Source organism: Pholcus phalangioides, unplaced genomic scaffold, assembly GCF_987345545.1.
Source record: "Pholcus phalangioides strain wild (caught in Gottingen) unplaced genomic scaffold, Ppha-v1.0 ptg000007l_1, whole genome shotgun sequence".
NCBI classification, from domain to species: domain Eukaryota; kingdom Metazoa; phylum Arthropoda; class Arachnida; order Araneae; family Pholcidae; genus Pholcus; species Pholcus phalangioides.
In genome coordinates, this window is record NW_028301600.1 from 60369029 (window position 1) to 60395243 (window position 26215).

The window sequence follows — 26215 nt, forward strand, 5'->3', positions numbered from 1 at the left end:
GAAGTGTTACACGTGTATCTAACAGTCTAAGTCCGTATTTAGTGTTGTGTATGAATTTTTAGTGCTGCTATCTATATTAGAAATTGTGAGTGAGCTGAATGATTGAATATTTGTATTGCTCTATGTGGTGAGACTTTTTAATGAGAAGATCTCAGCTCGCATTCGCACCTTGAAGTTGGAACCACAGAAAACCAACTACAGCCTACCACCACTGCGTCGCTGGTGGGGTTCAAACCCGGGTCCTCGCGATTTGAGAAAGAACGGAAACTGAACTTATGTGTGTGAATAGATCAAATGAATAAATTAAATGAAAATAATCAAATGAATAAATTAAATGAAAATAATCAAATGAATAAATTAAATGAAAATAATCAAATGAATAAATTAAATGAAAATAATCAAATGAATAAATTAAATGAAAATAATCAAATGAATTTTGGTAAAAGAAGATAAATATATACGCAGTACAGCTATAATTTAAAAAAAGTAACAAGTCTGTCCCGTAAAATAGTGTCATATGGTCACACCCAGATGTGGCGGCGCATCGTGTTGAAAGCAGAGCTGATCTTCTGAAGAGATCTTCCATTACATTACAGTTTAATTATTTGTTTTGGCGCAGTGTTATTCAATTTTTTATGTTTATCTCACGGCACACTTGAAAATACAGTTGAAACTCCACGCACACTTAAATTGTATCGTTTAAAAAAATTGGGATAGTCTTTATCATAGACACGGCCGCAAGTTCTGATGTGAACACGTTCATTGTGACTTGAATCGCCGGGTTGGTAACGATGTAATCAAGTTAGGATCATCAGATTTGTCTTCGGAATAGCTAACAGACGATATCAATGTCGTGTATATGCGTTGCGAACCTCTCGATCAATTTCGTTACGAAAGCGGGCCGCAAGCTTGGTGCCCAGACAAGAAGAGGTATTAAAACCAAAGTGGTACCATTGGACTCACCTTTATGAGATCTATCCGCAGAAATCAAAAGCATCTGATATATATACTGAATACTTTTTGACATAAGAGCGTTAAAATTATTTCGTTATATAACTTGTAAAGTCATTCTTCCGCTTTTCCGAGGCTTAGTTCGTCCTGGACTGGAGTATGCTGTAACGTTTTGGAGTCCAATACTTACAGAGGGACATAGACTTGGTTGAAGGGGTGCAGAGAAGAGCTACGCGTGTCCTTATTGGCACACGGGGCTTGAGTTATTGAAGAGAGACTTCATTTTTTGAGTATGTTTACATTGGATGAATGCAGGTGTCGAGGAGATATGATCGAAGTGTTCAAAATTTTCAATGGGATGGATAGGATGGACCATGAACTTTTAGTACACCGCCAATCGACTGCTTTTACAAGGGGACACCAGTATTGATTGGTGAGGGACAATGCAAGGTTATGGTGTCGCAGGGAATTTTTCTCTAATAGGGTTGTTAATAAATGGAATAGCTTACCCCCGGAGGTGGTAAATTGTGACACAATTGACACGTTTAAAAAGAAATACGATAAACATGTTGGGGTAAATCGAGAAGCTATCCATTCTTAGAATAAGACAACCATAAGTATTCTTTATGGGCGTTGTATAATATTTTATCATGTGTATATATTGTTTATAATTTGTGTTAATCGCATTTTTAATTGGGTTGCTGTATTTTTGAAATATATGACATCCATATTTTCATGGGCATCTTTTTATCAGCCACTCCGTTGGGCATTTTGCCTGTTGTGGCGTTGTATTTGTATATGTGTATAAATTATTTCACAATTTTCTGTTTAGTTGTTGAGGGTTTGAATTAAGTCGTGTTTGTTAAATTTAATAGCACAGAGGAAATGAGCTAAGAGGTTTAAATATATTTTGAGTGATGCTTATGATTGTTGGCGCCTTGTTTGTTCTATTTAGTGATTATCATAGCTTTGTGAAACCTCTTAAAACTTTGATTAGTTATAGTTTTATGATGATTAATCTGTTTGAATTGTTTCTGCATGCTAATTTTTTATTTAATAAAATATAAACACATTACATTTGACGAGGTAACATTAGGACGTTGCTCTCTAAATTTTGGTAATTTAAGAACGATTTTTTTTCGTTTTTTCTGACACTTTTCATTTGTTTTGAACTTTGAATCTGAAAGTTCAAGTATATGTAGATGGCAGGAAAATATTGGAAATTTCCATACAAAGACTACAAAAAAAACTTTGGTACTCTGCTACGAATTTGATAAAAGAAATTCATATACCCCTAAAAAAATTAAAGGTGATTTATTTCTCTAGTTGACATGAAGAAATAGATAATTTCATCTTAATACAAATACAAGGCCACAACAGGAAAAATGCCCAACGAGGTGGCTGAGAAAAAGATGCCTATAAAAAATATGGGTATCATATATTACTAAAATACAGCACCCAATTAAAAATGCAATCAAAAATATTATAAACAATTTGTCTCATTCTAAGTATGGATAGCTTCTCAATTTACCCCAACATGTTTATCGTATTTCTTTTTAAACGTGCCAATTGTGTTAGAATTTACTACCCCCGGGGGTAAGTTATTCCATTTATTAACAACCCTATTAGAGAAAAATTCCCGGCGACACCGTAACATAGAATTGTCCCTTACCGATCGATACTAGGGTCCCCTTGTAAAAGCAGTCGATTGACGGCGAATTAATAAATCATATTCCATTCTGTCCATCCTGTTGGAAATTTTGAACACTTCGATCATATCTCCCCGACACCTGCGTTCACATCCAATGTAAACATATTCAAAAGATGAAGTCTCTCTTCCAAGCCCCGCGTGCGAATAAGGACACACGTAGCTCTTCTCTGCACCCCTTCAACCAAGTCTATGCCCTTTGTAGGTATTGGTCTCCAAAACCTTACAGCATACTCCAGTCCAGGACGAACCAAGCCTCGGAAAAGCGGAAGAATGACTTTAGGAAAACGCGAAGAGACCTTTTTGAAAATGACACCGAGTATTCTATTCGCTTTTTTGACCACCGCTAAACAATCTTCAAAAAACCTAAGCCGCTCGTCAATGAGAATTCCCAAATTCCAATATTTGTACAGTTTTCACCTATTTTTGTGTTTTAATAAAACGTTATAAATAAGTGAAAAATTTTCAATCACTTCAATTTCCCATCACCTGTATTTAAAAAAAGTAGCTTGAAAGTATTAGTTTAGTTATTTTTTTATTCAGGTTCATTTAATTATTTTACTTAATTGTTGAAACCCGTATAAAAAATCAAGTTTCTAACTCTTAAACTCTAAATCTAAAAGAACAAAAAGAAATTAACTGGGAGAAAAACTAAAAAAAAATTGTTTTCAAGGAACAAACTAAAAACAATGAAAATTTTTTCATTGCAAAACTCTTCCTGTAAAATTTCTACAAGCTAGTATTAGGGCAACAATCAGACAAGAGTACTATTATGGCTTTCAGAGTAGAAAAAAAGAATTCTTGTCCTAAAAGTACTTTCCGGGGTAACTTTAGGACAACAGAATTATATCTCATCCTATTTATTTTATAAATAGTTTTAAATAATCGGGCATGGCAATAATCGGGAATTTATTTTATAAATAGTTTTAAATAATCGGGCATGGTAAGTAAGCTGGGGGTTGTAGTTATATTTCCCCCAGAAATCATGTTGGTAACACTCACAGTTCGGATAGCGTCTGCAAAAATGTGCAATTCTTTTCCTAAAAATATCCCGTTTTTACGGTAATATTTAAATTCTTAAATAAAACTCAATTATATATCTGAACTTGATTCTTTTAGATGGTTTTAAGGGCCAAATATGATGTTTTCGCGGGTCGTGCATTTGTGACCCCAGTTCCACAGCGTAAAAAAAATATATATTTTTTTAAACTTTCGCAGTGATGTGAAATCGTTTCACGAAAGAATGAAACGAAACTTTAGAAATGCATATTTTTGTGAATTTCATTTTCCAAATTCTTTTCTTCCAAAATGAAAATTTTCAATATGGGATTTTCTCTAAAACTTTTCAAACATGGACAATGCAAATAAGAAAAATATAAATGCTTTGCAGTTTCACTTTTAGGATCAACGAAGGTTTCAAAAATGTCTTTACACCGGAAACTTCAAACGCATTTTGATACTTAGAATGATGAGGAAGGCGTGAAATATATGAGCTGGAAAGCTTAAAACTAAGAAAGGTAATGTTTAAAATGAAGTTCTCTCGCTCTTTCGCTTTTTCTTTTTTTGCTTCAAGAAGCCATAAATTAGTTGAATGTGCAAAGGCAGAGGAAACGTTGTTGAAACGACTTTTTCGCTAGCCAATATTTGACTTGCTTTATGAATGTGTTTTCTGCTGCTCGAGGAGAAATGAAGTAAATATAAATTTTTAGAGGCAGTTTTAAAGCAACAGAGCAAAGATGAAAAGATAGAAAATTCGCACTCAACGTTGAGTCGATTTCTTGTAAACCGCGAGTAATTTGAATCCTCCCCCCCTTTCCCGCAAAAATAAAATAAATAAATAAATCACACAAATAAAAAAAAAAAAAAAACAACTCGTGATCTACACTTACTGGAATATTCGGCCAATTGTATTGGTGGAATATTTTTTCGTAAGTATACGGTGCGCCATCTGTGATGAGCATAATAGCCTGATTGCACTGAGTCCCTTCATTACTTTTAGCGACCTGCGAATTACAAAAAATAAAAATAATAATGCGATTAACTTCATTTTTACTAGTAATAATATCATTTTCGAAAGAAAAAGTATCAAAATACATGTCGTCATCGTGGTACTTACTTTTTGCAAGAGCTCGAATGCCGTTACGAGACCCAAAGTGAAGTTTGCTATATTGACTGTGTCTAGGTCTTTAAGAAGTTCCCGGAACTCCTAAAAAATGCAAATTTAAAAATTTGTATCGACTAAAGATTAGTATAACCTATTAGAAATGTTAATAAAAGAGTGCATTAAACTATGATAGCCTCTATATTTAACGAAATGGTTGTTTCGGCAATGCCACTGATTGAGCGTGAACACGAAAATGCATAATCTAATTCGAAATTATTTCATTATTTATATTTTATTTGTTAATCATTTTATTAATTATTGTTTTTTTGAATATCAATTTCATTTGAAACATGAACAGTAGATTGGGATCTTAATCTAGCGCACTGATATGAATTCATTTTTGTCTGAGTATCTATACACATAATAACAAGGTTCTCATAAAATAGCCGTTTTCAAAATGTATTAACGACAGTTACCAATTCAAAATGATGATTTTGTACCGCATTATATCAATGAATCACTGCATAAAAACACATTATTGACGTGTATATGAGCATTTGGACCAATAATTTGATTGTATATTAAGCTAGTAATTTTCATTTACAATAAGAAACTGTTTTGAGGAGCTGATAAATAAAATTACTCATGAAAAATAAGATCAAATTTTTAAACTTGTATCGGTATGTTCAGCAAAAAATAAATAATAATATTTGTTATGAATTTTGTTAATTGTAATGATATTTGTATCAACTGCATTGTTTAATAATGAATAATTATAATAATTATTCTCCTATTATCAATAATTGATACTTATTTTGAGAAATAAAAGTCTGTGGTACATAAATTTTAATTACGTCACCATGAAGCCTTCCAGAAGTTAAAATGATATACATATGCACTGGATATACATTTACAGGGTGTCTCAGTACCAAGTTTAAAAAATTCTAGGAAGAGTAGGGTGCACCAAGACGACTCGGAATGACATGTAATGCAGGGTTGGAAATTCTTTCTTGACGCGTTAGATGGCGTTATACGGGAGCGGTGGCTCCGGGCTTTTGGTGCATTGGCCTGCTCGATCGCCGGATCTATCATGTCTTTATTACGTCTACCGGAGTCCCCAGACTGGACGCATATCAGAACATTGGTGTATGACACCCCTGTTGACAGCACTGAGGAACTTGGGAGTTCTGACCACGACGTTTGAAGTAAACAGACGTACTTTTTTTCTGCTGAGCAATCGAGAGTTAAGATTTGGTATCCAACCCAAGTGGGATCATCGCTCAGCGTGATTAATGGTTAAATATTTTTTCCTCTAAAGACTACACCCATTGGTGTTGAAATGCATTAGAAGTTTTTGTATTTTTCGTGTATTTGCCTTATTCGTTGGTGATTTCTTAATACTGAGGAACTTGTTGCTTACATTGCAGGGAAGTCATAGACATGCCCGGAATCTTCCAGAATGTTCGAAACTCAATGCGCACCTGAGATGTGAGACCTGCATTACAGCTCGTGCAAGGGCGTAGCCAGGGGGGGGGGACTTGGGGGTCTGGTCCCCCCCCGAAATGTGAGAAAATGACCGAAAAAAGGGAAAAAGATGGCCAAATCCATTGTTCTGTCACTTTGGTCCCCCCCCGAAATGAAAGTGGTCCCCCCCCGAACGAAATTTCTGGCTACGCCCCTGAGCTCGTGGATGACACTTTGAACACCTTTGATCTCGTTACTTTTTCGATGCACATTTATTATTGAAACGAGTGTTCATTTTAATTGTATAATTTCATTTCTGGTATTTCCTACCGCATCAGGAAACATTTTCAACCATGCATTACTATGTGATTCCAAGTAGTCTACGCGTACCCTACCCCTCCTAGAAGTTTGTAAACCTGGTGCTGAGACACCCTGTATAAGAATGAAAATTAATGCTTGATAAAATAAAAAAATACTTACTCTGAGGTTAGCTTCATTAGCTTGAACCAGCGTGTTTTCGAAGCAAGGTACAACGGATTTCACGCTTTCAGAGAACTGGGAATAAATGAAAGAACCAACTTATATGAATTTAAAGGAGTTCCAAAAAAAAAAACAATCTAAATATTAGAAATGAATTACCTTTTGGGTTAGATAATACAATTGAAAGCCGACCATCTACGCCGGCTTTCAATTGTGTATATATATATATATATATATATATATATATATATAAAATCTAAATATTGCATTATACCCTTATATCTTTTACTATGCAATATAGTTACAAAAATTGCGATAAGTGTTTTACATTAAACTGAAAAATTATGTTTCGTAGGTACAAAAATAAAGTAATTCAGTAGTTTTGAATACGAACTCTCAATATAGTAACGAAGTCGTTATCGCTTAGTGTTTCAAGAATATTGAGAACAACGTTCCGAGCAATTTCCTTTCTTAGACCAGTCATGGAGCCACTTCCATCTAAGAGTATCACGATATCTTTGGCAGATGCTGCGCCTTGGATGTACCTATAACAGAAAAATATGATCAATATATGGTGTACAGACTAGCAAACAAAGATCGCAAACTTCACGGCCGGTGTCATTAGACGTTTCCGGGTCATAGAACCATATTCCTGGCGGAATTAAATCAGATGTTGGATCTAAACTTGCAGTAGGTATCTAAAGTAGTCTCCTCGACTGTCAAAACACGGCTTTATAGTCCAGAAACTTATTCTGAAGACCGAACATTAACTTGTTATTATTGATATTAGAGATTAGCACTCATCTCAGAAATTTTTATCTGATTGTGATAAATATTTGATGCGGCCAGGTAAAATTTCCGAACATACGGCTTATTAGGTGATCATAATCTCAATTTAAACTACCATAATTCTCTTAGAGTTAAACAGCTTGAACCATTTTAACATGAACCAGTCAATGAATAATCGCAGTTTTTGAAAAAAAAGAACGCAGTAAGATCTGAATTTCTATGACAATGCATAAAGCACTGAACTGAACAAACCGAGCACAACCAGGATCTGTCACATTAGCGATGTAAGCTCAGTGCCACAGAGAGCGTGGTTTTGCCGAAAAAAACTCAAGTTGGTAGTCCGGCCGATTAACCAAGTGAACAGAAGGAAAGAAAAGTGAGAAAAATATAAAAAAAGTAATAGAAAATGGTACAATTAAACTACATAAATATAAAACGCAGAGAGAGAGCCCACTTGGGCACACACTATGACGGGAAAGAAGCTGTATCAAAGTCAATATCACTTTTGTAGGGCGCCCCCTGCGAAAAGGTCGGTCTCGTGTCAAGGGGGACAGCACGAATTGTGTACTGGAATTCAGCCACATCGAGTTCACGAGTGCTCAGAGTTCATTGTTCATGAGATATCGGCAAGATATCGCCCGACGGCCCATGTACAGGGCCACCTGGCATGGCTGCACGGGTTTGTTCCCATTCGGCCTGGGTCAACCCTATATCTTTCCGCTCACATGCAGGGCTTCCCGTCCTGGATGCATGAATGTTGTTCCCATCCTCATCATGAGTAGGCTGTCTTAGTCTGTTTATTGGGCACTTGGCTTCTTTTGCGTTAGGTGGGACTTGTGCAGCCTTTTATTCTCACGAGAAGTTCTGTAAGCTCCAACGGGATACATATGCATGACATTTATAGTGAAGTGTTGCATGTTGCATCAGAATAGGAAATATTCAATGAGGACCAATGGGGTATTGCAGTATAAGAGTGGGGGTACATGGTACTGTGCAGGCAACAAGGCAAAGAGACAGCACAAAGTACAAAATATGACAGACATGTTGCGTCAGGTGCACAAAATTCCAAAAAACGAGCGGGTATTGCTGTATAGAGCGGGAACATGATGCAAAACAGGGTGGAGCACATGATACAGTACAGAGATTATTTGCGACACTCATTAGCGTATGCGACAGTTCTAAATGAGAGAGATCTGTACACAACGTGTGGGCTCAAACCTTAGGGCACCTCTGGAGCCTTTCTTTGCGTGTGGTAGATCTTCTTACAAGAGCATGTTGCGGCTAAGTACAATATATTCGAGAGTGCAATTGGGTGCTATTATACAAAGAGAGAACGTGATGCTGTACAGAAAAACTTGTGACCAAAACGATGGCATATGCAGTGGTACGAATACAGAAGAGCATGGGTTGTGCGGCAAAATACAAATGTACTCAAGAGTGAAAGTGGGTATTATACAACTGGAGGGCATGATTCCGTACAGAAAATTTTGTGACAATTTGGTCTCGGTTGTCTGTTGGTAGAACATCTGTCTCTCATATGAAATCCAGGTTCGAATCCAGGAGGAGACAATCGAGCAAAGTGGTCCGATGCCTGCAGTACATATATCACGGGTTGCGAATGAAGCGAATTTTGCATAACGTGTATTTACAGTGGTTAGCACATAACTGAAACGAATTCCAAATGACTGCCTGGCAACGAGTAGCACATTATCATACACGCACGTTTTGGTTAGAATCCTCTTATAGAGAATGAATGGTTCATTCGAGAACCAGTGGTTCTCGAACTTTTGCCATCCACGGTTTCCTCACTATGAATACGTTACTCCATGTCCCCCCCAGAATAGTCTAAAAACTAACCACTTCAAAACAATGAACAGATATAGATCAATGAAACCAGTTCGCTGAGACGTCCCCAGGAGCTGCGGCGCACACTTTGAGAATCACTGCCTTAAACAAGCGTTGAAAATATTCATTGAAACTATAGATCCGATTCCCTCGCATATACGGTATAAAATGGCGACGATGAAACGAATTTCATTTCATAGAAGCGAAAAAAAATACTGTGTGTGTACATTTAAGTCATTCTTGTAGTAATTAATACTCTGATTAAATATCTTTTGAAATTTACTCGAAATTTCATTTTTAAAACATTGTCTCGATAAAGCCCATTTTTGGCATTTATTTTATGTTTCGAAGAAAAAGAAATCCATTCAAACATTTGCAAAGAACGAATATCTGGATCGCGCAATTTTCAATCGATGATTAAAATGAAACAGATATGAACTGTATACATTACTGAAGGGACACTAAGGTTCTTATTTCAAAAGTAAAAGAGAATGAATGTATCATTGTATCTAAGATTACGTTCATCCATGGAATCGATATGATCCCAACTTTGAAGACAATCGTTTGTTCTGTAGAGATGAACAGAGGCCACATCTTGGATCTTCCTCGTGATGCTGTGAGAGTTTTTCATGCAGAAATCTCATACAAAGCTAAACGAAACCCGTTTGCCATCACGTACAGATGGAGTCGAGTGGAGCAATCGGCCCATATAGATCTCCGAACTTCGATCAGATTTTGTGTCAAGATGACTAACGTCTTATATCGATTCCCAGACTCTTCTAACGGGCCTCCTGGCATTTGACATAAGGGGACGGGAAAGAAGATGAGATATTACAAAAGTTTCTACTGTGAAAGGTGTTGAAGCTGCTCTTGATACAGTCGAGCCGGTTCCACATTCGCAAAGAGAGGGCGTTCTACCAATTTCGAAGTGACTGTCCCTACTATATATTTGTTCTGAATTCAAGTTATACGGAGTTCTTGGTTTATCCGAATTTCCAAAAGAAAGAAAGTAATTCGCGAGCAGTATTACACAATGAAAACATGTTACGGCTTGTAAAAACAGACCGTATTTATCGAAATTATTTCAAGTAATGCTTTGATTTATTCCGTGAAGCAGCATCATCAAAGAAAAAAAATATATTTGTTTAACTTTTATTTTCGAATTTCATCTACGTGAATCAAAAAATTATATGAACATTACGATTGGAAATAGAAAAATAATATATGTAAGAAATAATTGAAAAGAAAAAAAAAACCAACAATTCTCTTCCCGTATTTTTAATTAGTAAAAAAATAATAAATATAAATACACACATTTTTCTTTTTATAATTTCAATATATATATATATATATTTTTTTTTTTTAAAATAAGTTTTCAATTAATATTTCTTTCATTATAACAAATTCAGAGTGTTTCAAAAAGATAAAAAATTTATATAAAAGTGGTACAATACATCAAATCAAACATTATTTTCATGGGATGCATCGTCAAAAATGAAACGTAACTGCGCTAGAGGGCGCGCCAAGTATTATGTGCCAACATAAAACTCACGCTCACTGCGCCCTCTAATGCATTTACGCTTTCTTTCTGACCATGCATCCCACAACAAAAAAAAGAATGGTGGTAAAAATCTTGGTCGGCTCTACCACTACTTAAAATTTGACTCATCTTTTTTTGAAGTATCGAAAGATGATTCTAAGGCATAGGCAGAGATTGACTTGGAAGTCTGGGGGGGGGGGGCAAGGTCATTATTGCTGGGGGGGGGGCACGATGATGATGATGTCAGCTCATATATACATATATACATTAGATCAGTCGACTCCACCTTTGACACTAGGGGGGCAATGCCCCCCCACGCCCCCCCCGTATCTCCGCCCATGTTCTAAGGAGAGAATAACATTTTTACTACAGTGTAACGGGAGATTTTTGCGCCCACTAGCGGTTTCACGTTTTATTTTTGACCATCCATGGTAGAAACTCATTCATATTCTCTCGGTATGATCTACCACCTCTTAAGGTTTTGGCCCATCATTTCTGAAACACCTTGCATACTTAGGCACTTGCTATATCGTACATATTACTGTACATAAAAAATAACATGTTGAATAATCGGGATTAATTTAATTCAAAAACTTTAAAACCTAAACAAACAGAAAAAGTTTGAAAACATCACAAAACATAACTCATAGAATCTTCAAACAAATTCATCAATTAAAAAAAATAAACTATTATAACATACCAAGGTCGCATACGGCAGTCGTACATATCAGGAGTATTGTAACGCCATTTAGTTGCTGAAACAAAAAAAAATATAATTAAAATTAGCCAACTTGCTTCAACAGAAAACTTAAGGGCAAATTACTATGCAAATACTTTTTCTCAAACTACACTGACTATTTTCGAACACACGTACATTAACTCCCATACGTCATATCCAGTTACCTACTGTATTTTTAAATTCAAACATTCATGCAAATACAGTAAATTTTTAAGAATTAATTCGGTGACATTTTATAATATACCAAATATGTAGAAATTCTATAAAGGTAGAGACTCGCTCATATAAATTTTATTATGTTCTCTTACCTGGATATAAACGAAGAAATCCAGTACTACTGCCGAAAAACTGCCAAATGAGCGATGGATCGTACACAAGATTATTCTTGAAAGTAGGATTCAGCTCTTCAGACCATTTGATAGCATTCAAAACATCAGGGGCTGTAAAAACAAAATTCAACGAGTATGGAGACTTGGTATTGAAGGTAATAATGAAGAAAAATATAATATATAATAAACACAGTAGGAGAGAGACAAAATCACAAATCGAATGAAAATATATTAACAGTTATATCTGATATATTATATTATACAGCTCAAGTGATTTATGCTGCCAAGTTCGTCTTATAATACCGACGTTTTTGTTTTTATTGTCTTCACCGATCGGGCCAAAGCTATTACGAATTGTTATATAAAAGCAATATGTACTGGCGTGAATATAATGTTTACGTAAGGATTTTCTTCCACATCTTAAGATGATTATTCTTATTACTTTTTGCGTTTTTTCACAACGAAAGAACGTTTATCCTTTATGAGACCGACAATACCAATGACAAGTAAATAGCTGTGGGAGAAAACTCATTGCGTGAGATTGTATTTTCGATAAAGCACTTATTTCTTTTTGGCACAGCAGATATCCGTCTTTGTTTGAGTCTAATAGATCAGGATTAAAAGAATCATCTTCAAGGTATACAATATTACATATTTTATTTTTGCCAAACTTTGACGAGCGAAAATCAAACTTTTTTTACCTTTACAATTTCAGTTTTGTAAAAAAAAAGTCTCGAGAGATTCTCAACTTTCCAAAAATACATTTATTCAAACATTATGTTCCCCTCATTGCCAATTTGGAAGCAAGATGGCAGCACCCACATAACAATAATGCTCGTATTTTGAGAATTTTTGTTATTAGGAACCAACTTTGACGTAACTCATACCTTCTGGGGTAAAACAACAGTGATGTGCACTACCTCCAGTGATAGACCAAAATTGTGTTTGGTTAACGCTCACACACGTTTTATTTACTATTAATGCTTAAACATTTATAGATTCAAAATACAAGCTAACAACAAGTTAAAATTTATAATTTCAAAGTTAATTTTTATTTAAAAAAATAAGGATGTTGATAATTGATAAAGTTTACTTTTTGAATAGGCATAGATGGCCAAACTGGGAATAATATGTTATGAAGTGATACAACAATGACGCAAATAAAACATAACTACCTTGATCGTATACATTTGTTGGAATATGTAAGACGCTATGGTTAGAATTTACAGCTATTCCGTCAAAATTTCTATGAGGCAAGAAGTTCAACTGCTTAAAACCCTGCGTGCGATCTTCTGGGTCTTCATATAATTTCTTGGCATTAAAATAATCAATCTATAAAAAGAGACAAAAAAATTTACTTATTTTCAAATTATATGCTGTTGCCGTATAGGAATACACATATCCCTAGTAAGTTTCTTTCGTCATTAATAATTATGAAATAATCAATTTTAAATATTTTGGGGATTCAACAGGTGCTATCGGCTTGAAACAAATGTTATGAAAATTCCGGAATCATTGTTTAGCTGTATGCGTTGTGGTATCACAAAATTTAACATGGAAAATCAATTCAATTCAAAAGCAAAAGAAGCTGATTGGTGAAATAGATCTGTATCAATCTAATATTTTAATATCTGAGTCTTGTAAGAATAATATGTACGTATTACTTCGACTCGTTGCTTTAGATATAAAGAAGAAATATATCTATACAGTGTAAGTTCGTACCTTAATATTATGGTCATACGTGTGCTTCGTCACTGCTACCTCAGCAACATTACGTATTTTCTAAAAAAAAGAAGTGATAGTACTCAAAAAACGGTGATAAAAATAACAATTTTGTTTCAGCAAATGAAAATAGTCTAAATATAATGGATATGAAAAATAATTACAAGAATTAAGGAGATTTTGATGAATTTAATATACCTTTACAACTTCAGTCTTCCACGACATCATATTTTGGACATTTTGTCTCATGTCGTCAAGCATTTTGGTAGCATCAACCCAAACTGTTTTCGCTTTCAACTCGTTAAATGTCTGAAAACAAAATAAAGAGGATTTTTTTTTCTATGTAAAAAAACGTGCCTGTCATACCATTACTTTCATACTACATGTTACTTTCATACCATTTTATCTTGATCGTGTGGAACATAGTTTCGAAAACTTTTTTGCTCATCGCCCTCCGCCTCAGAAATTATTTTTCTCATCATCCTCCTTCCTGAGCGATCCATAGGATCCTATATCGTACCCGTATGACCTATCGTATCGTATTGTGATGTCTCCCCCGGTATGTCCCATCGGTCCCCAGGAGGCGATATTCGCACTTTAGGAAGCGTTGATGTAGAGAATAAGTAACATCGGCGATCTGTTTTCACTTCTTTTTACAAACAGACATAATAAATTATTAGTAATTGAACGTTAATAACATTGAACTTCATAACAATAATTGGACGAGAAATCCCTCATCACCTGATTTTTTATAATTTCTTTGACAATTTGAAAAATCATTCCTGATTTCGGAAGTGAAAAACTTATCAAAGTAAGACATTTTGTATATAACCATATAATATACATGGTTGTTTGTACATCGTTTCATAAACGGGTATCTTTAATACCCGTATTCCGCACCAGAAACGCGGCGGAATGAGAGAATTTTACGCCGAGTCCTGCCCTTAGGGCGATTAGAACGGCTTACAGAAGGCCCGGCAGGCTGAAGACAAAAAACGCTTGATGTGTATGTTGGAATTTATCATTGTGCTCTGTAAAATGTACCGACGAATTGCATGAATTTTGAATGAAAAGAGAAACCGGTAGATGGCACTGCTAATGAAACGATAAAGTTAAAATGAGTATCAATAATTCAGCGATATCGAAAAATCGAGTGGAACTGTATTTTTTTTTTTTTAGTGTTATTATCAGAATACGTATCGCACGAACATAACTGCATGCAATATTACTTTGTTCGAATGATAATTTTTGTATGTACTTTCTGCTCTAATGTTTTTCTCGATAATGCATTGCACTATATATAACTTATGTATATCATATTAAACTATAGATTTTTCGAGAAAGCTTGTTAATAACGTAAAATAATGGTAGCACTTTGAAAGTCTACTCCACAACGTCAGTAACAGAAGATTGCCCCATCTTTCCAGCAATTATTTTCCTCATAGGTATGGAGGAGGCGTGCAATTTCTTTACGCGGAATGCTCCTTTTTCTTTTCCTATGTCATTTTTGCTCGATCAAGGAAAAAAAAGCAGATATATTCTCCAGACAGAGAGCCATTTGTCTTGATTTATTCCACAAAATTTCGGATAGTATTTTCAGGTGACATTTTTCATAAGGATATAACCTTCGCTTTCACCCCCTCCCTTCTTTTTTGCTTTTTCGCCAACCCCACAAGAGCAGGGTTTTAACTAAAAGAGATTTCGTCTCAATTTTCAGCACGAAATCGATTTCAGAAATTTGAAACTCTTGATGGTTGATGATATCCCCCCCTTTTTTTTCCATCCACATTCACTATCCTAGATATTTGGAGTGCCCAAGCGGGACTGGCTGTAAGTGGTAAGAAGGGGTAGAGAGAAAAACCTACTCTCTCTGGTTGGTATAAGGAGAAAAGAGATGGAGACGCTATCCATAAGAAGTTTTCTTCTCTCGCAGCCTCTTCTCCAAATCTCTGATCCTCGTGACGTTGAATTCTTTGCATGGTCGAGCATTGGCGCAGAAATCGAAGCCCAGCCCAGCCCTGGTAGGAAACAAGAGTTTCCGATTTAGTCGATAATGATGGATGAACTAAGGAAAGTCATCCATCAGCAAACCAACGAAAGAAACTCTCGCTCTTCCCAAAGTTTAGATTCTTGCTGTTATTTTTAAGTTGATCTTTTGTTTTGAACTGCAAGATTTGACTTTCACGTGCGCGGTTTGTCTTACGTAAAGAAAACGTCCCAGATGTGACTTTTCATCCAACACTCATGTTAATGAGAAAACGAATATTCGTAATATATTCACTTGGGTTTTCTTATTTAAAAATTAATCAGGTATCAAAAAACAAAAAGAAATCAATGCAACTTCATAAGCTTCATTTATTAACGATGCAATAGTAAATAAGTTTATAACTCAGTTTAAAAAAAAGGACTATTTCCACAGATATCCTCCACTACGATGAATCCCTCTATAATGATATTTTTAAGAGATTTTGAAACCACAACTGCTCGAAAAATCGACTTGAATTTAATTTTAACTTCAATAGATTTCGTTTTTCTGAGGGTGTCTAATAACATCGGTATTTTGCACCACATAATCACAGAAAGTATTAATGAAGTTGTTGGTATTGGTGCTTTCTTTGTGTAAAAAACAAAAGTGCAATGCGGTAAACCCTTTAACCCTTTATACACGACATTGTGAAAAGTAGAATAAGAAAATTATAATAAATTAAAATAAAAGTATAAATGTAATGATATTAATAAATAGTTATCATGTACATTACATATTTGGTAGGTCATTTTAGTTCTAATTAAAGACAAAAAAAAAATGTTTTTGAAACATTGTTTCAAAAGTTAGTTATTTCAAAACAAGTTATCTCACCTGGTACTTTAAAGTACCGTCAGGATATAAAGTGTTAAGGGGGATCCATTTCAACTGAAGTTTATTAGTCAACTGAATCAATAATTAAAATTTTTTTGCGACTACTAAATACTTCAAAGGGGATTTTCTGGTGGTACTAACAAAAAAAATCTTTGGAGAAGATGTGAACAACAGCATAAATTTGGTGGCTCATGATGCTCGTTGCCTCTCGATATAAAGATAATTCCCTCTACGACGATGTTTTTTCTTTGTCCGCAGATTATCGTCATATCGAGTTTTCACTGTGTTACTAAAAATTTACTTAAAATTATATTAGACCACGAAACAAAACTCCAAAACGTCCAGAACTCTGTCATGTGACTTATCCCATTCACGGGATCTCTTCCAGCCCGACTTCGTAGCATTGTGTGGAACACATCTGCGTTTAATGAACCAAAAGAAAAAAATCAGGGGAAAAGATTCATTGTCTTTTTCTTATCTTGCAATGCATTGCTTCCTTGGCAGTAGCTTTTCCGCAAATATACACTGCTTGCCAAAAAGCACCCAGTGGCATAATGAATGACAAATAAATTATCATTTATTCTGTACATATAGTAACATGACAACGCCGGTTTAACCCTTTATCTGCTGATGGTACTTTATAGTACCAGGTTAGATAATTTATGTACTAACTAGTTGTTTGAAAAACAATTTTTTTTAATTTTTTTGTCTTTAATTAGAACTAAAATAACCTACCAAATAATTTACACATGATAGTTATTTATTATTATATTTATATTTTTATTTATTATTATATTTATATTTTTATTTATTATTATATTTATATTTTTATTTATTATTATATTTATATTTTTATTTATTATTATATTTATATTTTTATTTATTATTATATTTATATTTTTATTTATTATTATATTTATATTTTTATTTATTATCATTTTCTTCTTATTTTATTTCTCATAATTTGGTAGATAAAGGTTTAAAATATCAACGATGGGAAATGACTTGATATTATCATGTCCTGAACATAAATGTTTAGGCATTATGGTTGAGTAAAAATAATACAGTATAACCATTAGCGAGAGTGAGATGATGTTTTTATTCCAATAGATGAAGGAAAGACAATTTTATTATTCCGAGCATAATATCCAGAAAAAAATGTCAAAAGTTGGAGCAAAGTTGGGAAAGAACAGTATAAAGTAACGGACAAGCTCATTATGCTGTTCTTTCTACCTTTCCTCCGGTTTTAGAATTCAAATATCTCAGTGAATATTGCACTTAGAAACGTGGAATTTTTTTGTTCGCCACAGAAGAGACAGGGTAACAACTTTTTAATTTGGTTTTTGAGCACACTGGGACTGTGGGACTGTATAAAAAGTTAATTTCCTTTTTTTTATGTGGACCCCTCACACAAATTTCAATATTTTAAGAAACTGCACGTCATTTAAAAACTTTTTGTAATTGAAAGTGTGTTTCTAAAGTCAACGGTTGCAGAGATATCACCTGTGCAAACAATGTGGGACAGCCTGTATAGAATATCACTATATTATGTATGAATAATAATTACCAACAAATATTTGAAAATATGGATAAGAATTAGTTACAACTCATATTATTTAAACTATTTTGATTATTCAAGTAAATTAAATTTATCTGTATTGAAAATTTTGAAAATAAAATGTCCATAGAGTTATTTGGCATCGTAAAAAAATTTATCCTTTATTAAAAAATATTCTTCACTCTGCATACAAAGCTAGAATCATTTCAAAGTCAGTCAAGTTATTGCGAGTTTATTATCAATAAATTTATAGCGTGGGTTAGTAATGTGTGAGATGTCTGGATGGAATAGAGCGGAGAAAGTAAGCTGAGGAAAAAATTATTCCAAAAGTAGTGAGATAAGGCAATTGCCCGGAACTTTTCTAGTCGTATTTAAAAGACTTCAATTTCTCCACCAACTGCTTTCTCTCATTTCATGCTTCAGAACGAGACATCACCCTCTCCTTTTTTACATATGTGTGTGTGTGTGTGTGTGCGCGCGTATTGGGGCTATGTGTTATTTCTAGTGAGGAATGCAGTTGAAAAAATGTTGCGACGGGAAAATGGATGTTTTCTCCAGTGTCACTAGTTTTTGGATGGATAGAAAACTTTCCATAAAAACGAGAAAGTTCTTTGAAAAAGAAATGGATGAAAGTTCCCGCATGAGACGAAAACTAAAAGAAGAGTACACGTCTTTAAATTTCCCAGACATTTTTGTATGAGGTAGAAAATTGGAAGAACGTGAAAATATTTCCATAAACGATATAAAAAAATGACACGCTTTCATACTTGCTTCTCATTTTTACATCAGTGAATAGAAACTTTTGTGTGGGCTAAAGAATATATGAAATCTTACGAAACTAAATTATGCAAAACAATAATTTTTATTCAGTATACACCGTAAACTCACTTCGTGTTAAGTATTATATAAAGGGTCTCATACATTTTAAAAAAGCCTAATATGCAAAAAGCCTAAAAACTATGTTCTAGTAAAAATATCATTAAAGTTATTATTTAATCATTGATTCATTTCAAATTTGGTATATACATATTTTCGATTTTATGTGAACAAGGTTTTATATATCTCCAATACTTATTTTTGTTTATAAGTTTTCACATATCAAGAAAAGAAATGTATTGTTGACACCTTGTGCGTATGGTAAAACAATATAACATCAATTTAATTGCATAAAAATTGATTCAATTTAAAAAAAATGTTTAGTTTATCAAATGAGGCAAAATATTGAAATTTATTGACTTCATTTTATTCTTATTTAAAATTAAATTTAAAATTCGAATTAAAAAAATTAAACCATTTTTTTCATAAATGAAATACAGTAAAACCTCTCAACAATGGCCACTAACGGGACTGTGAAAATTTAGTTGCTATTGGGAGTTGTAGATGCATTTCTGGAAAAAAAGCAACTAAAATTTGCGATCTGTGTACAGTATATGGCATGTGAAATGACAATCCATTCTATAACCGATTACGATAGTTATATAATTGATTATGTTAAAATATACGATTATATTTTGATACTATTATAATAATTGATCAATCGATCTACAGCACGCTATTATGACTTCCTAAAATTCGGGTTTGCAGTGCTCAGGTAGAACATAAGCGAGAAAAACTGTTATGTGTGGACCGAGACGGTGTACCAGCAACAACAAATAGTTCTTTATTCACACTGAACCTTCAACTAGACCTTCTTTCCAGGGTGTATATAAGTCCAATCCGATAGCTGAAGACATAGGCGCTGACATATATTCTTGTTAAAAAAAAAGATTGACACATTCCTCGCAAAAAATTTATACCCAGGACATTTCTAATCCTATTTGCGAGCACCATTTTTTTTGGACGGAACCATCCCTTGGAATAGGGAGTGCTGAATAAACAAATGGTTTCTAGTAATCGAATAACTTGGATATCTCTCTAGTGATTAGAGTGCTGACAATAGGTCTCTTCTGTTGTGCTCCCTATATTATCTCTTCAAGTTTTTCCCCTCTCCACTGCCTTCAATATACCCATCTAGTATTTTTACTTAGGGAAAGGAAAGCATACATAATCTCCCTCCCCCCCCCCCATAAAGTTCGGGAAGCGGGAAAACTTGCTTAAAAATCAGCTTGAAAATTATTATTTTTTTCTCATGCGTATTTATTATCCGAATCCATGTCCAAAGTGGCCGTTGCTCGGAGGTTTCTTGTAATGTCAAGTCTATGGGACGCGCTCGGTTCCAACAAAATGTGACTGTTGTTCGGAGATTACCGTTAGAGGAGGTTTTACTGTATTTATGTATGGATCTCAAATATTTTCCCCTCATTTGATGCAACAGACAATTAACTTTTTTTTTTTTGAATAAATTTTTATTCAATTATTGATGTCATGCTACTTTAATATGCATGCAAGATGTTTAACAACACTTTCTTTTTCTTGCTGTTTGAAAATTTGCCAAAAAATAAGTGTTGGAAGTTATGTTAACATTGTCTTGATCTAGCATAGCATATACAATTTTAATAAGTGTACGAAACTTGAAATAAAAAAATGATTTTATAATATTTTTAGTGATATTTCTACCACACAGCATACTTTTTAAGGCTTTTTGTCGATGTTAAAAGGTATGAGACTCCTTCAAGTAATTTAAAATGATCTCAAAGATGAGACAAAATTCAGAAGAAATGTTTTTCTAAAATACTGTAGTAGTTGTCTATACATTAATAACTTAAATTTTTTTATAAAAATTTAACAATTTATATTAATTACATGTAAAGTTTATTTCATTCTATGAATGATTCTTTTCTTAAGCATTACTTTTACTATTCGGGAATACAGAAGATAACGTATGCATGAGTATGTTGTGTTCGACGAATCAAGGAAAATATACCAAAGATAATATAATATACTACCGAGTTGAAATGAGATCGAGAACGACAAATTTCCCATAAATAAAGGATTCTTTTCCGATATCTGCTTCTTTTTTGGTATGTGAGACGGAGACCTAAAAAAAATTATGTTTTGAGGAAATGGATTTTTTTATCATCTAACTAAAGAAAGGAACACAAACGGTATTTCGGAATGATTTTTCTTCTTCGACGTAGTGTAACCAAACGGAAGAATAATGATTTGCATCCTGGCAGACAGCCAAAGAAAGTCGAGGCTCAATTTCCGACGAGCGGACCAAAAAGTTCCGATAAATATTGAATTTTTTTTCTTTACTGAAAGAAGAGGGAAAAATTGAAAATTTCATATGCCCCTTTTGATATCGAAGAAGGCGAAATGACACTTAATGAGCCGTATTTTATCGCGATGTCAAAATATCAGGAGAAAAAGTCGTTCTCTTCAAGATAAACGAGACCACCGTTGAAGAAAATCACTGAAGATGATTATGTAGTCAGGAACCGGGAGTATCCGAGGTCTCGACAAACGCCCTTTCTACCAGCTCCGACGGATCCTTTGAACTTAAATTACATTGAAAGATGAAAAAAAAAAAAGCACCGAATTTCACGAAACAACTACCTGCGACAGAAAAAAATAAAAATAAAATTTGCCAGTGAATTTGAAAAATGTTCGTGTTAACATGCACTTAAGAAAAATTACAGAAGCTTGAATAAATCTTGCGCTACATTTTACTCCCAGTATCTAGTATAACTTTTTTTTTGTTTAATGCATAATATTGAAAAATTATGAGATAAAATGTGAGTGTCCATTTATTATTGAAAATAATTAAATTATTTTTTATTGTGTTATTCCAGTGAAAAGAAGTGAAGTTTTAAAAGAAAAAACAAAAATCATAGCTTATAATTTTAGACGACTTAATTATGAAAATGATTAACCTAGGAAAATTCTTATAAAATATTATAATAATTATACTATAAAACGTAATAAACAAAATCACATAAATTTACAACTGTATTTAAATTTTTATGCGTAATTAACCCTCTATGGTTCGTTATATACAGCAGACTCTGAACTATCCAGCCTGATTTGGTGGAAGAGTGGGCCAGATAACAGAAAAAAAAGCCAGATAGGCCGGAGCTCTGTGAATGCACACTTCCTACTTACACCCATACAATCAAAAATACCATTTTTATACCAAATCTCAATTTATATTCATATTTTCTGCACTCTAAGTACAGGCGAGTACTAATAACTGTTTGTTATGTACTGAACTGCACGTATTAAAAATTTAGTATGCCGTACTGTTCTGGAGACCATACCTACAGAGGGACATAGAGGATATGGTAGATATGGTAGAGGTGGTGCAGAGAAGAGCTACGCGTGCTGTTGTTAGTACATAAGGCTTGAGCTATGAAGAGAGACTTGATTTCTTGAATATGTTTACATTAGAAGATCGCAAGTGTCGGGAGAGGACATGATCAAAGTGTTTAAAAACTATAATAACGGGATAGATAGGATGGACCCAGAGGCGTAACTAGGATTTTTGCCGCCCCCACAATTTTAAAATTCAATAATTCTATAACGGTGTTCTTTGTTCCCACCTAAAACTGTCACCCCTAAATTTTTCCGCCCGGGGCAGTTGTCCCCGTCCCCCTCAGTTCCGGCCCTGGATGGCCCATGAGTTATTAATAAGCCGTCAATCAACTGCTTCGACAAGGGGTCCCTTACTAAGCGACTATTATCGCTTAGTAAGGGACAACTCCAGATTGTAGTGTCGCAGGGAGTTTTTCTCTAATAGGGTTGTTAATAAAGGGAATAGAACACCTACGGGGGTCGTGAATTCTAACGCAATTGACACGTTTAAAAAGAAGTACGATAAACATAGTGGGATAAATCGAGAAGCTATATCCATGGTTAGGATAAGACAACCATAATTTTTTTATGGGCAGTATACAGCATTGATTTATGCTTTTATATTGGGTTGCCGTATTTTAGTTATATTTGCATCCATATTTTTTATGGGCCACCTCGTTGGGCAATTCTGTTGTGGCCTTTGTGTTTCTATTTCTGTATATTACAGAATTAATGGTAAAAGAACAAAAAATACTGAATATATTTTTGGTTTTTTAGGATAAATTCTTTCATGTCAATCTCGATTGCAGGAAACATAAAATCATGTGCACTATACATATCAAAGCGGCTTCTGAAATAAAAATTCCTATAATAGTGTTTTCTACTTTTCTTAAAATTCTTCCAAATTGGCCATTGCAACTAATTAAAATTCTACTCTAATTAATTGCTGTGTTGATGATTTGGTATATTGTCGATGTTTGTGTGTGTGTGTGTGATATTGATTAAATTAAAATCTGCTAACAGCACACATTTACATCTGTATTAGTAAAAAAAATTGAATACATTTTTATAAGGATGAACCGTAGAAGGTTAAATTATCATATATATATTTTCATTTATCTTTCCATCTATATCGGAATTAAAAATGAATACACGACGACAAAAAAAAAGCATTAATATAAGAACATGAAAAATTTGAAATCAATCAAACTAAAAATAATATATCAACTGTTACAAAGATAGTTAAAAAAAAAATCTACGTTAATCAAGAGCAGAAAATCTAAAGCCTATAAATAGAAGATGACCATAAAAAGCCATTTTCATCGATGGTGTTGGTCCCAGTCATCAAAAGAATGTAACTGCCGAGGACCCTAGAAGATAAAACGATTGAAAGAACGAGTTCTACTTCAAAAAGTAAGATGGATCAGCAGCTACAGGGGAGATATTAGTGCTTGTCTCCAGGTAATCATCTTGGTGCTTTGATGAATTAATAGCACACAGTCGTAGCCACCCATCGATTTCGATCTTGTGAATGGTTTGGGTGGACCTGGAAGTGAAGCGGGAGAAGATGGACCTACTGGGATCTGTCATTCTTCGGTTAAGAACAGGGGGTTGATGGTCAGGGAAGAAAAGGTAGCAGCGGTGTTCAAGAAAATGGTGAGCAGGCAGAAAAAGACGAAAGTAATTCATCAAGGACCATAGGCCCTGTTCTAGAAAGGCTGAAGAAAGGAAAATAAAAAAGAACCAAAAGAATAAGAACTCACGGTGAAGTTTTTTTTTTTGTTCTCTTTAGATTTTCTAGGACCTGATCTGGAATCAGAAAAAAGAAATTGAATGCTGAGAAAGTGAAAGGGCGTGTTGTGAAGGACGTATAATGGATTCTCTTACAACCATTAGAGTAGAAGACCACTGCGTTTTAAGAAGTGAAAACACAACTTCCATGGACGTGCAGCTGTCTATTACAAAAAGATATATTCCAAGTATTGTTACACGTCAGAAAAATAAAAATAAATAAAAAATAAATATATAAAATATAAACAAATAAAAAAAATAAATAAAAATAAATAAAAATAAATAAAATAAATAAAAATAAATAAAATAAATAAAAATAAAAAATAAAAAAATGAATGTCAATTTTGAATGGTAACTATTCAGAATGTTCCCAACGGCTTATGTTTAATCCACAAGAGTATGAAATCCAAATATACTAAACAGGTGAATTCTAATTACACTGGACACCAATGAAATTGCGCCCAACATGAAAATTATCAAATTAAAATGCTTTTGATCTGCTGAACATGAATGTCACAATCTCGATGCTGGCTGAATATTGCTGTACAGTATTCAGCCAGCATCGAGATTGATAATTTTTCCTGGTAACGTTGTTCTATGTGGTCCTTATCCCTTTTTCTCCATACAATAACGCTTATAACGCTCTCAAAGCACTTTTCTAACATGAAAATATTTCGAAAACGGGAGCCAATAAAACTTTTTATGGTGTGACGTGTCACATGCCGTTAAATGAACTATTCTGCCGTTAATGAACGTTATTTATAGAACATTTCTGTTTCTGTGTATATGAATGGTATGCCTCTATATACAGGGTGCATATATTCTTTTAAATTTATGGAGGGAGTGATATAAGACACCTAAACAACCATTTTTAATCATAGAATGTGCGGACGAATCGCAACTGGAGGATGTTTTTAGAGAGTGCTCAACAGCACTTCACCAAAAACAAATATCATACTTTTCAGACGAATTTGTGCGATATGTGCTATCAACCATTCGAGGGTACATATGCACCTCGAATGACTGATAGCACATGTGTTTTTTTATTGGTGCAAGGACGATGGCTGAAACCATCAAGGTTATGCTGTGCCAAACAATGATCAAGCGGTATAATGACTTGTGGTAGAATTTGCGTTACCAAGGTTGCACCATGAGAAGGCCTATCACATTACAATACCTTACACTCTCGAATGGTTGATTGCAATTATTGCAGCGAATCCGTCAGAAAAATATGATACTTGCTTTTGGCGACGTGCTGTTGTGCACTCTCTAAAAAAATCCTCTACCGAATTTGCTATTGCGATTCAACCATACATTCTATGACCAAAAATGCTTGTTTAGGAGACTTATATCACCTCTTAAAGTTTGTCTCCCGAATTTAGAATCACCCTGTATTGGTTTAAGTTTCTGTATTATTTGTAGTCGTGTATTTATGAATATTTACTTTGGTTTTGCTATATACTTTTGTTGTGTTTCAATGTACATTGTGTTATTATACAGGGTGTTCTGTAAGTGCTAGTACGACATTTATCTCATCAATCGTCCGTCGTAGAGGTACGATTCTAGTTTAAAAAGATGTTCAACAGGCGTTTAGAAATTACCCTGTACCATTTTTGAGAGTGGAAATACAGTGTGTAACAAAATAAAAAAAATCCAATCTTATATATATATATATATATATATAAAATTGATTTTCTGTGTGTGTGTCTGTGTGTGTGTGTGTATGTTCTCTATACAAATCTACAATTTTAGATCGATCGTCGCCAAATTTGCATATATACCAAATGGGACCCGACTTGAACGATAGGCTACTTTAAAATTTCGTCAGACCAGGGCAAATGCCCCAAATGGGCAAAAAACTGTCCGGCAACAATGGTTTTTGGGCCTCAACAATCACTTTCCGAACGTTTACTTTGGTTACCGTGGTTCCCTAGCAATGCGTTTCAGACGTGTATATGCCTTTACAACGGTTTGTCACTTCTTTAATCCTGTTAGTATATATATAATCGTTTACGCCTTTATAATGGTTTGCCACATTTTCAATATACTCTCAGTAATGAGGCTTTTTGAATAGACGTCATAATCATCATCAGCATCGCTTTGAGAGT

At 34.1% G+C, this 26215-nt stretch overlaps 1 protein-coding gene across 6 annotated transcripts in view; it reads right to left on the reverse strand.

The window, feature by feature from the left end:
• The window catches only part of stj (voltage-dependent calcium channel subunit straightjacket), a 241739-nt gene that overhangs the window by 91026 nt on the left and 124498 nt on the right, over nucleotides 1-26215 (reverse strand). For all 6 annotated transcript variants that reach the window (XR_016192865.1, XR_016192864.1, XM_089233705.1 and 3 more), the window contains exons 3-11: nucleotides 13870-13980; nucleotides 13672-13731; nucleotides 13125-13281; nucleotides 11929-12060; nucleotides 11582-11636; nucleotides 7102-7252; nucleotides 6708-6782; nucleotides 4776-4865; nucleotides 4549-4662 (exon numbers count right to left, since the gene is read on the reverse strand). Coding sequence is in view for 4 of the 6 variants with exons in the window: in XM_089233705.1 (XP_089089831.1) it covers nucleotides 4549-4662; nucleotides 4776-4865; nucleotides 6708-6782; nucleotides 7102-7252; nucleotides 11582-11636; nucleotides 11929-12060; nucleotides 13125-13281; nucleotides 13672-13731; nucleotides 13870-13980 (945 nt within the window). In the remaining 2 variants the exon portion in view is untranslated. The remainder of the gene's footprint in view (nucleotides 1-4548; nucleotides 4663-4775; nucleotides 4866-6707; nucleotides 6783-7101; nucleotides 7253-11581; nucleotides 11637-11928; nucleotides 12061-13124; nucleotides 13282-13671; nucleotides 13732-13869; nucleotides 13981-26215) is intronic.